At 40.5% G+C, this 14,427-nt stretch overlaps 2 protein-coding genes across 7 annotated transcripts in view; both read right to left on the bottom strand.

Moving 5' to 3' along the window:
* baz2a (bromodomain adjacent to zinc finger domain, 2A) overlaps positions 1-7,912 on the bottom strand; it is an 18,861-nt gene extending 10,949 nt beyond the window's left edge. The window contains exons 1-7 of one of the 6 annotated variants that reach the window (XM_034875968.1): positions 7,816-7,912; positions 6,369-6,492; positions 5,334-6,224; positions 2,566-4,515; positions 2,111-2,386; positions 1,627-2,016; positions 1,446-1,509 (exon numbers count right to left, since the gene is read on the bottom strand). In XM_034875968.1, the coding sequence (XP_034731859.1) occupies positions 1,446-1,509; positions 1,627-2,016; positions 2,111-2,386; positions 2,566-4,515; positions 5,334-6,224; positions 6,369-6,492 (3,695 nt within the window). In that variant the 5' untranslated portion in view covers positions 7,816-7,912. The other 5 variants (XM_034875969.1, XM_034875963.1, XM_034875967.1 and 2 more) reach the window with 5 other exon arrangements.
* A 1,678-nt stretch (positions 7,913-9,590) lies between these two features.
* On the bottom strand, positions 9,591-14,060 carry LOC117947983 (prostaglandin E synthase 3-like). The gene is made up of 8 exons (XM_034877386.1): positions 13,790-14,060; positions 12,342-12,455; positions 12,111-12,180; positions 11,883-11,981; positions 11,644-11,733; positions 10,912-10,980; positions 10,729-10,756; positions 9,591-10,619 (listed from the first exon to the last, which is right to left on the bottom strand). Coding segments are annotated over exons 1-8 (492 nt in total). The 5' UTR covers positions 13,792-14,060; the 3' UTR covers positions 9,591-10,599.
* Positions 14,061-14,427: the final 367 nt, after the last annotated feature.

Genomic DNA, 14,427 nt, shown 5'->3' with positions numbered 1-14,427 from the left:
TCACAGAAAAATAAGAGTTGTAGAACTTATTGAAGACTCAAGACAGCCATAACATTGTGATTTTCTACAAGTGTATGTCCACTTTTGACCACAACTGTATATGTGTGTTTTCAGGTTTCCATGTGACCAATTTTTTTTAGAGTTGGATGTCTACTCCTGAGCTTTTGTGAATAAACTTGGAAAACATTTCATATACTATAATAAACAAAACAGTGACTTTGCACTGTGACTTTAAGTGCCCTTACCTATTTATAACGATACACGCACAAGCAAGTCCAGTTGTTTGCTTTTGGTTTTCTGGTTCAGTGTCTCGTCGAACATAATTACAAACGCACCGCATTTTTTGACCTCCGTGATGAGGTCTTTTTTGATATATGGCGCCAATCCAAATTTAGCCACGTATTTGGTCTTGTCTTCTCCACAGGTAAATGACTGTACAAGCCCAGAATCTGGAAGCCTTGCTTGGACCATTTCTTCAGTCCCGTCATTTGACCTGTATGAATTGTGGCTTGTCACGGTCCTCTGCCCCCCCATCACCTTTGCTCGGAGTGTTAGCGTAGAGCCACAAACTGCTCGTAGGTCAGCTGGCATTGTTGGCTGTGGATTTCCCATCGTAACATCTAGCGTTGTAGCGTTGCCATCGTTGCAAGCAGTGGAGCAGAAACTAGCGATGGTGGGTTGCTGGCATGCTTTTACGTAGTCTCTGTGTTTTTTGCTTTGTACGTGCGATTCCACCGCTCTGATCCCCATTGGACCAAGTTTGAAAATCTTTCGACACATAACCCAGTTTGCTTCATGAGGACTTTCAGGCACCGACCTTAACCAAGGATAATCGCTGTTTTCAAGTAATTTGTCACTGACCTTGCATTTCCCCATTTTTCTAGTAGGCTATCAAACATTGCTGTATTACCTTCATGCTGCTAAATTACGAATCCCGCGAAATTACAAATCTCACTGACTAAAGACACGTCAACACCCGCCCACGAAGCAGCTTGATTAGTTGAAGTGGTTAAGGTTAGGATAGCCGAATGGTCAGGGGATAGGTCATGTACAAATGGGCTTATGTTACCGCAAAGACGCAGCGCAAAGCCTACCAGAAAAAAATATTCGACAACAAATTGCCTGCATTTTCGCCGTGACATGACACAAACATATTTAAGACCTACCCAATCTGAATTTAAGACAATTAAATGCTTTTTAAGGCCTTAATTTTAGGAAACATGATTTAAGACTTTTTAAGGACCCGCGGCCACCCTGTTAAAACATGTTTTTACATTCGCTAGCAGTGATTTTCATCTAAAATCTACTCTCTCCTCGACGTTAGACTGCCGGGATTGCTCCGGTGCCGCAGTAAATTCCGCCGGAAGCATTTTTGGTAAACAAATGATTGTAATAATAATAATAATAATAATAATAATAATGAAAACGTCACAAGGTAACATTACCCATGTCGCATTGGGACCTGAACCTGCTCCTCAGTTGCAACCCTCCTCTGCCTGTTAGATTCACCTGTTCAAAAAAAGCACACAATTGGGATAAGCATCGGATTTAGTCAAATTGTGATATCATGTCTCAATAAATCCATTACATGATGTGGAAACCCCTCACAAAAAACAAACATCTAACCTTCATTACCTGCAGTGGAGCTGTCATCATCATCATTTTCATCAACATCGGCAGCAGTCGTTTCAGCTTCTTGTTTAGATGTTTTTGCCACGTTTCCTCCTTGGTCTTGTTTTTTGACCCTTTTCGCCTTCTTGGGTTTCTCGACTGCTGCGTGATTGGCTGAAACGTTGGCCAGAACAGCTTCAATTGTGGCTGTGATGGAATCAACCTCTCCTGTGGGGGGCCCAGCCTCTCCACATGAACTTGATGTATCTTTAACTTCCACCTTGAGAGACTTCTTCCTCTTTCTGCCCTTGGCCACCTCCTCTTTATTGCCTCCCTCTTCATCAGTCTTCATCTTATCCACTTTAGGGGTTCTGACCCGAGGTTTCCGCTGGGCCTTTTCAGGAACTTAGAATAAAAAGATGAAAAAAAGTGTTTTAAATCAAATCTCATATTTTAATATTTACATTTAACATGTTGTTGAAATAAGAATGTTGAATACCTGGGGTTTTAATCCATATTGCCTTTGGATCTCGAGGTTTGCGTGGCTTCCCTGGGGTTTTCTGATGCCCTCCTGCAGCTTTCACTATCGGATCAGTTACTGGTTGGAGTGGGTGTACAGCAGGGCCCTCTGCTGGGGTACTGAAGGCGATGAAGTTCTCATCTCTCATCTTGAAACTCGGGGGAGTCATTGTCTCATTAACTGTGGTCTTCATGCTAATGCGTCCAGCAGAGTCTGGTGTATCACGTCCTCTGGGCCCCCACTCTGCTTCAGGTCCTGAGAACATTAAATTGCGTTAGCAGAATTCAGAAAAACAGGATAATGACATACAAAACAAAAAGGAGTAATCTGTATTCTCGCTATTCAGTGACAATGAAAGCAATGTCTAATGGACTTAATTACTTTTTATGGGAGGGAAAGAAAATAAAAGTTTCCATTAGCTATTTAGAATGTACCTTGACAACCTGGCTGAGATGACACAAATGAGTGTGAGTTGGACAAGTCACTTGAGTGGACAGAAGGTTCTTCCATTTGAGAGGTGTTGTTCAGGGAAGACTCTAGCATGGATTCTCCTGTGATTTGACAGCTGTCCTTGGTCTCTTCTGCCTCAGATGTTTCCTCTTCCCTAGAGGAGTCCAAAGTGTCATCTTTGGAGTCTTCCAGAAAATAGCTGCTATCTCTAGTGGTGTCAAATGGAGTAGATGGTTCATCATCTGCATGGGAAGTGCTGTCAAACTGAGACGTGTCCTTTCTCAGGTGAAAGCTGCTGTCAAAGTGAGTGGAGTCGTCTACGCATGAGCTATCAGCGTCTAGAAGAGAGGTCTTTTCAAAGACAGAGCTGACGTCAATTCTAGAGGGGCTGTTAAACGATGAATTGCCATCAAAGTGAGAAGTTGCATGTGAAGAGTTATCAAAACCTTCGTCAATCAGATGTTCTATCCTTGTGCTGTGGAAATGTGAAGACTTTCTGAGTGGAGTCTGCTCCATCGAGGAGTCCCCTGCCTCACAGATACTGCTTTGCATGTGGTGCTTTTCAGAAGCCGTCGGTATATTCTTGGGCTTTTGATCAGGGGCGACTGTGGTCTGCAAGAATTTCCCAGGAAGATCTGTGAGAGATTTGAGTGAGCAAATTTCAGATGTATTAGTCTCAGAAGCTCCCACCTTCTCTGATGTCCTTATCGTGCTCTTATCAGGCTGAGAGATGTGTTCCTCTGGATTTCCATTTCTTTTGTTAGCCAACGTTTGTCTATCGTCATTACGACTATGGTGCTCTGCCCTGGGAGACAGCTGCTTCAGCGCATGAGGAGGAGTGGTGTTAGGAAGATGCTGCCCAGAGTCACAACTTTGGACCACTCCAGAAGAAGTACCCATTGCAGAGGGGACAGACACCAAGGCAGGAGGGGCAGACACCGGTGCAGTCCTGGAGGCTTGAGTGGTTAAAAGAGGTAGGGTAGACAGAGGTTGGACTGTAAGACTTTCATGGGGGGCTGAAGAGGGTAAGTTCACCACTCCTGGTGGTGACACTGCTGCAGATGCAGTGGAAAGACCACAGTCAGCAGCTGTAGAAGTGTTTGTCTGATGCTGGGGTTTGGGCACTGGGTTACAAGGTTTACAGCCAACTGAAGGAGTCTTAGACAGAGAAAAGGGAGATGCAGGTGTTGATAAACAAGAGCCAGGTGATGCTGAGGTTGAAGATCCTGATGCTGACATTAGTGGTGGAGCAACAGCAGCAGATGAGGATTTTGCACCCAATGATGAAGCAGCAGGTATTAATTTTGGGGGTCCAGACTTTCCAAAACACTCTGATGAAGAAGAAGAGACGGGAGGGGCTGAAGAAACTGCTGCAGGTCTAGACACACTATCAATCGAAGCAAGAGGTGTAGACAACTGTTTAGGTGATGCAGACAGGGAGGGGGAAGAGGGCCCCACTGACAGATGCTTGGATCCAGCAGGGGATGTCTCAGTCACAGCAGAAAGGGGAGGTTTGAGGCCTTGCTTCATTGGAGGAGGTGAGGAAAGTCTGGGAGGAGCAGCTGGAGATGAAGCAGAGGACACATTGGGGGGCATTGAGATTTGTGGTGGAGTAGATTCTACGTCAGGGGATGACACTATAGGGGGCCCAGGGGCAGTTGTGGGAGACTCAGAGACAGCAGGAGCCGTAGAGACCCGAGGAGGTGTTAAGGTAGATTCAGTGAGCTGAGACGACACAGACAGGGGAGGTGTATTAACGGCGGTCTCTCTGGCTGAGGAAGCCATTTCTGGACGCTGAACTGCTGGCTGTTCAGAATGTTGACTGTAATCAGGTCCCTCATGAGCTGCACTTTTGGGTAGTCTATAGGCAACAGGTGCCCTTTCCATGCCATTATAGCTTGTGTCTACCTCCTTGACAGCTTCTCTTGTATGCCCTGAAAAGAATAAACAAATAATCAATTAAAAAAATAATGTTGTCGGTAAGTGTTTTTCAATGATGAATTCACAGTGAGTGTATTATGTATTGAAGCATGTGATGGTCACTGTTTTTTATAATCAAACAGTGGCATCTGCTGGTTGAATTTTGGCACTATCCCCCTGCTGAGCACTAGCATTGAGACTGGCCCGATACCAGACATTCATGTGCAAAAAAATAACTAGTGGGACTGAAACATCATTCTAAATATTGATAAATTTGTTTGCTTGCTTTGACTAACTATTCATTTTGTCTGTGAATATAGTGACAAGTGGCCATCACAATTTCCCAGAGCAGAAATTGACCCATTCAAGTGTTTTGTCTAACCAAAAAAGTGCAAAACCCAAAGATATTCAGTTTAGTATCATATAAGACTGAGAAGCTGAAACCAAAAATGTTTGGCATTTCTGATTAAAACATGACTAAAATGATTAACCAATAACGAGCAATACTATTCTATGCAGATGCCATTGAAACCAAAGCAACTATGTTTTAATATGATCAGCAGCTAGGAAGGCTAAGCTAAGTATGGGCAAAGAGGAAGTATACCACATGACTATACAAGTATCACTCAACTGGTGGCTTTAAAGAAGGAAATGTAAAGGAGACAGTTTAATTTATGAAGAAATTTGGAGGAAAGGTTTGAGAGATACCAATAATGTCAAAACGTAAAAAAAGTGATAGCAATTACTTTTAATAGAACACAAAATGATTAATGGGATCAAATGAGTCAATAAGTTCCACAAACAGATCTATAAAAAAGGTAAAAGCGGTCACCTTGCATGACAGTTGGTATTCCCACATTGATAGCATGGGGGCTCCGTTCCCTGCTATGGCCCTTGGGTGATCCACTATCCCGCGCTGTTGACGGTGACATCATTGGTGTCGAGGACATCCCCACAGGAAGAGGGCTGCCAGTGCCCCCTTTGCCTAAACTGTGGGGCTGTGGGCTGCCACGTGGAGGAGTAAAATTCTGGGCAGCTGTGGGCATCATCTGAGCCTGGCCTTGGGGCTGAGACTGCTGTGATGGCAGTTGCTGGGGAGACGGTAGAGACGGGTGTTGGGGTTGATGCTGGTAGTAGGGCATCCCATTAGGCATCATGCCATAATGCTGTGGTTGCTGGTGCTGTTGGTGGTGGTGTTGGTGTGGATGACGATGGGAGTGAATCTGCTGCTGCGGTGGTTGATGTGGGGGTGGTTGTAGGGACTGCTGCTGGTGATGTTGTGATGGTGTAATTCCAGGATGTGCCTGACTCTGGTAAGTCCCATACATACTGGGGGAATTGTAACTCATCTGCTGTGGGCCAGGATTACTCCTGCTCCAGTACTGACTCCCAGTGAGAGGCATGTTTGGTGGGCCGGTCACAGGGGGCTGGTGGGAGCTTTCAACCCCCCCATTCAGCTGGTACTGCCCATGACCCTGGAAGTGGTGCTGTGACTGAGGTTGCACTATCCCAGGTGTAGGTTGCTTCTGGTGCATCCCATGCCCAGGAGAGGTGCCCATGGCTGGACCATACTGAGGGTGTCCTCCCCACAAGTAGTCATAGGCCATGTTGCTCTGGTGGTGGTTGCTCATGTGTGGGTAAGGAGCAGTTGGTGGGTGGGAACCAGGCACGCCAGACCCAAGTACAGTAGTGACGCCATTCACATTCATTTCGCCATTCATATCTGTTAGACAAAAAACATTCGTCAAGTTTAAAAATGAAAGCAAAGTCTGGCTCTATAAAGTACATAAACTGACACCATCTTTTAAAAAAAAAAGGCTAATTTTATTTACATTTTGATACAGGGAATAAGGCTGAAAATACTCACTCTTCCCCTGCTGAGGAAAACTCATGGAGGACCCGTTAGTGTAAAGAGAATCCCCTGAGGAGAGTTTCAGTCCTGAGTTTGGTGAGGAGTGGGTGCCATAGTTGAAATGATTATTTGACTCCATCTAGAAACCAAAAAGAAATACACAGATTTACACTCTAATAGTCAAAGTCCATTGAGTAGAACATATTAAATGTAAATGTATTAAAGTGGCAGCAATTGCTTAATGGGACTAAGATGCAAGTGCCCGTTATGCATCACCATTTATGAATCATAAATATACTCCTTAATTTCCATGCAGCTTTGACGCCATTACGTAATATGTACAAAATGTCAAATCATAACTGATTTGCCAATTAGCTACAGCTTGTGACAGCACCATTTCGTTCCAACAACAACAACCGTCAAAATGTCGCAGCCAGCAATAGCAGATGCCAGGCCACAAACGATAGAAGCTCATCACTATCGCTGATGAGGCGCTGCTAATGGGAGCACATCCTCCTTAATCTAACGTAACTATGATAAATGTAGCTACGGCCCGACAGGCATTGCCACACAAACAGTATCCAAGACCTGGTGACCTCGGCCAAGTAACAATGAAGGGATTAGCGATTATATCTAACAGTCACTCTAAGGCCCGAGTCACTCATTTTATGTCCTCGTAATACAAAAGTAGCCCTCTATGGATACTTGATTTCCTAATTCAAAAAGGCCGTTGCAAAAGCAGGCGCCGCGTTTGCTAAGTCGCGCTAGCTGCGTTCTCACACGAACAATTTGCTTTAAAGCGCTGCTAGTCAGCAGAGCTAACAACTGATACCGTAAACGTTGGATATGAGTTCAACTCATTATTATGTTGGACATAACGTTACCGTTTACTTTGCCGTGAAACATTGAAGAAAAATATTCCTCGCTCCAGCTCCAAGGTTATTTAGCTAAATCATCACAATAGAACCTAGCTAACGCACGCTAGCTAGCTGATAGCATCATCAACGTTTAACCAGAGTAAGTACGGCACTTAAGCTGCGATGTTAGCTAATAGCCAGGTAGAGGGTACCGCAACCACGCTGGCGTGGTCCATGGTGCCTATTAGCGATAGAGAGTCCCTCGGATGAAACTAAATATCAACTGGTCTGTTGATAACGACTAACGTTAACTCACTCAGATTTGCTTGATAACAGATGGGAGGCGTGCTCCCTTTTGTTCACGGGCTAACGTATGCTAGCAGACAGATAAGTTACATTGTTTACGCTGCACGCACACAGACAATTTTTGCAGAGCATCATCCTCCCACACTACCACCATCAAAACTTTCGCTTGTATTTTAGTTAAAGCTATCCAACCTTTCAGTCCTTGGATTTTGAAGGCGCAGATGCCTCTAAAACCCTCGGAAAACAGATATGCGGATGAAGACGGCACAGCGGTAAATAATAAACAATTATTCCCTAACCTTTGGGTTTTAAATTAGCAAACATGGCTGGTGTAGTCCAGTGCAGCCATGGTCACAGAACAGAGCGAACAGCAGCAGTGTAAACCTCCCCACAAAAAGGACACACACATCCGGTAACACTTCTTAACGAAACTTCAAAGGAAAATCCCCAATAATAATAATATTTATCAAAATAAGAATAACCAGAATCGTGTACTAACATTATTATAGTTGTTGTAATAATAATAATCTTACATTGCTATTTGATATTAATAGTAAAAGTATCCTCAAAGAAAAGATATTGAATTATCAAGTTACAAATTACCCCAGTCCTTTTATTATTGTATTACTGCATTATTATTACTGATGCATTAGTGATTGATGTAACTTTAATGTAACGTTATCACTATTCTTATGTTAATATACGTAACAACTAACTTATAAAGTAGTGGTGCACAGAATTGTCTGAAATGTGGAGGAATAAACGTATTTAGTAGCATCAAATCAAAATACTTGAGTAAATTAGCCTACAATACCAATACCTTAGAAATACAGTATATTGAAAAGAATACTGTACCTTCAAAATGATCATTCATATCAATTACTCACCCTGTTAACTTGAATTCTTGAAGGATGTTTTTTTTCTCACATGCCCCCACTGTTAACAATCCAAAAACAGAAGAAAATAAATCTTGATGTGGTCCCCTATTACTTCACCAATCATTTGTTTTCGGCTTCTTCTTTAACAATTCAAGGTAACATGGCGTGAGTAACTAATATACAAAGATTATTTTTAGGGTGAAGTGTTCCTAAAAGTACTTGAGTAGATACAGTGTATTTAGTTACTTTTCACCACTGTTAAACAGTAACAAAAGTGGTTAATGGCCAATGTTAAAACTGAGTTCATAGCTAATCAACTTTTTTCAAAACTGTATATGATGTACCTTTTTATATTACCAGTTAGGGATTTGTTTTTCCTTCCAAAAAAAAGTATTTTATTCTTACCAGGTTTGATTATAGTTATGACAGCAGTTTTAAATAAAGTAGTGAAAATATATTCCAGTCTTCCTCTTACACCTACCGTCATATCTACGCTTTTATTTGGATGGGTAAAGGCAGGAAACTAGTATTGCAAATTGCAGTCACCTTCTTGGAAATGACAGTGAGGAACTCAGGCCTGAAGAGGAAGTATGCTCCTATTCTGGGCCGAGGAGCCTGCAGACCTGCAGGCTTCTAGGTCCTAGCCCCGAAATACGAGCGTTAAAGTTAAAAAAAGATAGTACTCAAGCAGAAAAGCTGTGTTATAAGTATACTACCTCTATTAAATACAAGTTTAAAAACTGCTTTAGATTTTTAACATAAATAGAGGCAGTAATCTATGAAAAAATGTCATTATGAACTTGCCAAAGGGAAGTTTTAAGGTCCCCCAATACTGGATAAGCATACAAAGATGGATGGATGGATGGACTATGCCATCACAAAATCCAGTAATGTTCAAAGGCCCTGGGTAACCAATCTCAAATATCACAAAGTTTCAATACAGCATGACTGTAGGCTGCTTCAGTTGCCTTTTTAATGGTTAATATTTTATCCTAAATATAGTTTGTTAAAAAAATAAATGTACTGACTAGAATGCTTGTGGGACAAAGTTACAAGCTGAATTTTCTCCCACAACTTCCCAAAATAAATTGTATATTCTGCTCAAAATTACCAATTTTCAAAACATGGAACACTTAATCTAAAATGAAAACACAAGTCAAATGTCATCTAAGAAAAAAAAAAAGGCATTTTAAATTATTCTTAAACTGTTTATTAGAAAGATGTAGACAATAAAAAAAGAATATCCACTGTAATTCAACATTTGTCTCCCCTTACATTTTATTGACAGTGCAAATGTAATTTGGTCATTACACGTCACATTGTTCAACAAGCCCTCGCCGAGGGGGGGGGGTATCATTCTAGAAGAACAAACGCAAATAACCTGGGGAATAGCAACAAACCACACGATGCTAAGGACCAACCAAGCTTCAAGCCACTGTATCAGTTGCAAAACATTTCATTATATTTCTGCAGTTTAACATGAGTGTGCATGTTAGGTTATGGAAAGAGGAACTGTAAAGATACTAAATATGTGGAATTCATTCAGATTAACAAAGTAGATAATAAACTGGGAAGATGCTGCAATGATTTCAGAATATTCCAATTGTATAAACATTAAAATAAGTCAAGGGAAACATGTAGGCTGGAAGGTTAAGCCACAGAAACAAAGACTGGCTCCCTGGATATCTAATTCACGGGACATGGAAGGCTTTAGAGGAACCCAATCAGTAAATGCATCCAATTTGTATGATGTACATAGCGAGTGTCTTTAAATCACCAGAAACTACAGCGGTAGACTTACTGAAAACCACAACATTGGGAATGGGTGGGCCTAATCATTTTAAACCACAATTTATTTGAAAACTAATTGTAAACCTGTCAACACGTATTGCTCAGTTTAGGACAACTGGACAGCTTTTCCAACAAATAGTGTGCTTACTTGTAATATTTAACAGTAAAACAAGATACCCAAAAAGGTGCAGTACAGCAAATGGAAGTGGAGATAGCTGCTCTGTACAATACCATGCATATCAATCTTCAGTGTACTGATCGGTCAAGAGTTTGGAGCTGAGGCTATGGATTTAAATATGGCTACTGACTCATATGTACATTTGTTGGTCACTGCCTTCAATTTCAAGATATACATTTGTTATGATTCCTCTTGCCCTATGTTCTTCCATTTTCTTTCCAGAGTCTTACAGTCTTCTATTCCAAATCGGGCATTTCTAAAGAGTAAAGTAGAACAGAAATAACATTAAATGTTACATCACAACCAACTTACTATCAAAAATGGAAGCACTCATTCACAGATGTAGTTGGCTCATAAATACTTACTCTCATCATCGCTATCTGCAGAGTCATCCTAAAAAAGGAGATAAGGTAGAAAAATTTGTCACACTAAAGCCGATCTAATTGTTCACAATAACACAACAGCCTTACTGATTAACATCGGATTGATGATTAGTTTCTTATTTCTGAATAAGAGATTAATGCTTAGAAATAAAAAAGGATCCTTACATCATCTGCAGCATCATCTGCACCGTCTAGCTCAGGCAGGTCATCCTCCCCTCCCATGTTGTTCATCATCTGTAATATTTAACCAGAATTATATATTAAAGAGTTCATTATTAAACAAATGATGCTACTGCAAAAGACGTCAATCTGGAAAGTCTTTTTAATCTCTGTTTAAGTTTGGTTCATAACTGGCACACAGAATGGAGATGTATTGTGAGTTACATTTTTCTACAGCACTTGATAAGTAGAAGAACTGGCAAACACTAAATTGTAGAGCTGCACCAATCTCACTTTCTCTTTTAAGATATTTATATTATTTGACAATTTTTTCCCAAATATGCTTTCCTAATAATTATTTCAGTGGCATTTTATGCCTTCAACAGAGGGTGACAAGTGAAAATAAAAGAAAATGAGTGAGTAGAACAGTGGGGAATGACATGCAACCATGTATCAGGAACCAGCGATGCGGCCATTTTTTATTTTACCTTAAATTCTGTATTTAACTTTTATACCAATGGTGAATTGTTAAGTTGTTGTATAAAAAAATACAATTATATGTGGACTACTGCACATTATTTAAAGCATACATTTTGGGCATTGACTAAATGCCATGTGTAGACTGATGGTATTAAAAGCTGAGACAACAATTTACAAAAAGCTTTTAATTCCTAAAATGTACCTCTTCAGAGCAATTATGAATTACTTCCCCCATACTTATTAATGCATAGTGCTTACATCTGAGAATTGATCGAAGTTGCCCATCTCCTCATCTGAGTCATCCTCCCAGTCTTTCCAGTTGTTGAAGTCGACACTGAGCCAACTCAGCTGTGAGCACACAAAACAGATTTCTCAATCTATGCCATTCTAAAGTTATGCATATATTTACTGTATCATGCTTTTAACTGTTAGCATTTTAAATAAATGTATGATACAACTGTTTAAATTAAATGGCCGCGTTTGTGTGTTTAACTGACCTTAGCCTTCTCTTTTGTTAGCCTCGGCCATGGTTTTCCTGGCTGTGCTTTTCGTAGATAGCACAACACTGAGCGATCTGTGCGTTTATGTTTGGATTCCTGCGTTGAAGTGGAATGGAAATAAAGAAATGTTTCAGGAGTTTTAATCTGCAATTTGTACAATGCATTTTGCAATTCGGTTTTAATGTTCGAAAATAATGATGAATGCAACAAGTTGGTGTAACTTACATTTTCATCGATGGCTTCAAAAAGGTCTATTTCATTCTCATGTTTGACATTGTCTGTTCCTCCAACACAACTGTGGAAAAAAGATAAATTACACATATTTTGGGGGAAATAAAATAGAATCACATTACTCACCAAAAATACAGAGCAGAACCAACAATACATTTAACAAGAAATTCATGTTTAAATATAACTTGAGGGCTTTATTGACAACCAACAAGGGACAAAACGTACCTGAAACCACACTTCGCTTTATCAAAATTGATTTTAAGGTCTTTGCTGTCTGCTACACAGAACTCTATAAAAACGGCGTCCCTCCTGTCGTACCACTTGGCAGTTGCTGGATGCCTGTAAAGGAACGGAGGTCATCAAAACATTGACATGTGTAAACAGTCTAAATAGTAAATAGTTTGTCAAATTGAGTTGCCACTTGTAATTCACAAAACCAATTCAAAAGTACAGCTCTTAAGATCCGGTAAAAAAACAAAAAAAAAACAGACAATGCAATGCCTAACCTTTCCTATTTGTAAAGCAGTAAAGCTTATCAGACCCACAACTAGCATAACAATTACATAATACAGGTCACCAGTGCTGGTGACAGGTGGGAGTTAGTCTTTTAGGCATCAAAACGCCTATGTATCAGGTTGCCACAAAGCATCCAATTACAGTGTGCTGCTGTATCAAGAACCCTCAAAAGTAAAACATCTGTGAATGCTACAACATGAAAAGCCAAATTCAAATTAAAAAGATGTTTGGGTGGGTTCAACTTAGTGATATGATAAATACTGTTGTATATTGTAATAGTTTTATCTTTTAGCTGCAAACGTTTGAGCAAGATCAATTAATTAATGAAGACCTGAGTGAGACTTACAAGAGAAGAACATGGAATAATCCATTGGTTTTACCCCATTGCACAATAAAAAATAAATTAAGGTAATAAATGATGTGTGGTTAATGAGACTTCCAGCACAGATACATGTCAGTTGTACAACATTAATCAATGACGACTTAGTGACTTCCGTTTATTGATAAGTTAATATTTTATTCCGTGAACTACATGAGTGGTTGCAATTTCTTCTTCTGCACATTTAACGACCCGGTATTGCTCCTTGTATTAAACTGAGCTAAATCCTCTTAGACGTTAACGTGGACCAACCAAGGCAGCATGTTATTTAAAAAAAATGTTGATTTAACGTAACTCACTTCATTCACAACTTTGCAATTCAATTGCAAACATGCATATCAACATGCAGATCCTGTGTTTTCTTTATAATGCTGAAATCATGACTTCTAACACAGACCTGATGCTAATCTAGTGATAAGCTTTTAGGCGAAGTCTTTCAATGAAGACTATTAGCTTGGCTAACCATGCTAACGATGCTGTTAGTTAAGCCATGCGGTGCGACTGCTCCATTCTACACCGTTAAGCAATGGTAGCAGTTTTGATTCAGCTTGTACTGGGATACCGGTTCAGCCACAATAACTGCAATGTAATATTTTGCTATTTACTAGATTCAAGCTAGATAGCGAGTTGCCGTTAGCTTATAGTCCATTGAGGCAAGGCCAACCTCCCGCCTTTGAAAAGCATGTTGTCAGAAGGCTAACGTTAGCTAACTAGCAAAGTAGGTTGTGCTATCGCACTTTCCCTCCTTTGTACGCTCATGCTACCTTCCAAAACTTACATGTCTGGACGTGAAGTGAGCTTCTTTTTCGTAGGTAAAACCGTCTCTTGAAAAGAAAGGCGATGCCTGCAAAAAATAAGGGATGCTATCCACAAACAAGCAATGTAAACGCCTCTAGCCTGTGGACTCTACTCCGGATCTTCTTGCGGATCCCAAGATGAGAATGACAGTACTGACGCAGTTGGAGCGTACGTAGCTACTAGACGTTTCTAGAGTTTTCAGCCACAGCTGCGGGTGATGTGGAGGAGGCACCGTATACTCCTCATGTGAAACACATTGATTGACCGTGTCCGTACCACCCAGTAGGATTGCCTCAGATGACCTAAATCATAAGAACAGTCTTCGGATGAAACTGGTAGTATTTTCGGTTAGAATAAATACACATATTTACGACAAAAGCTGTGCACGCAATCTTTGAAAATAACAATTATAATATAGTTTTTTTGTACTTATAGTGCATTTACCAGTGCGTGACGAACAGTCAGCTAAACATTTCGCAAATAATTACACAAAATAATGGAAATAGACAAGAAAAGATTAGATACGCCTGTGCGGATCCCCTACGGAGAACGTTGGCACAGCAGCACTTAGGACATGATTATATTCAGAAAGCAAAAAATAAATAAGAGTTATATAAA

Source organism: Etheostoma cragini, chromosome 7 (genome assembly GCF_013103735.1).
Source record: "Etheostoma cragini isolate CJK2018 chromosome 7, CSU_Ecrag_1.0, whole genome shotgun sequence".
NCBI lineage: Eukaryota > Metazoa > Chordata > Actinopteri > Perciformes > Percidae > Etheostoma > Etheostoma cragini.
The sequence above is the reverse complement of the archived record's forward strand: the minus strand, read 5'-3'. Positions and strand labels throughout refer to the sequence as shown.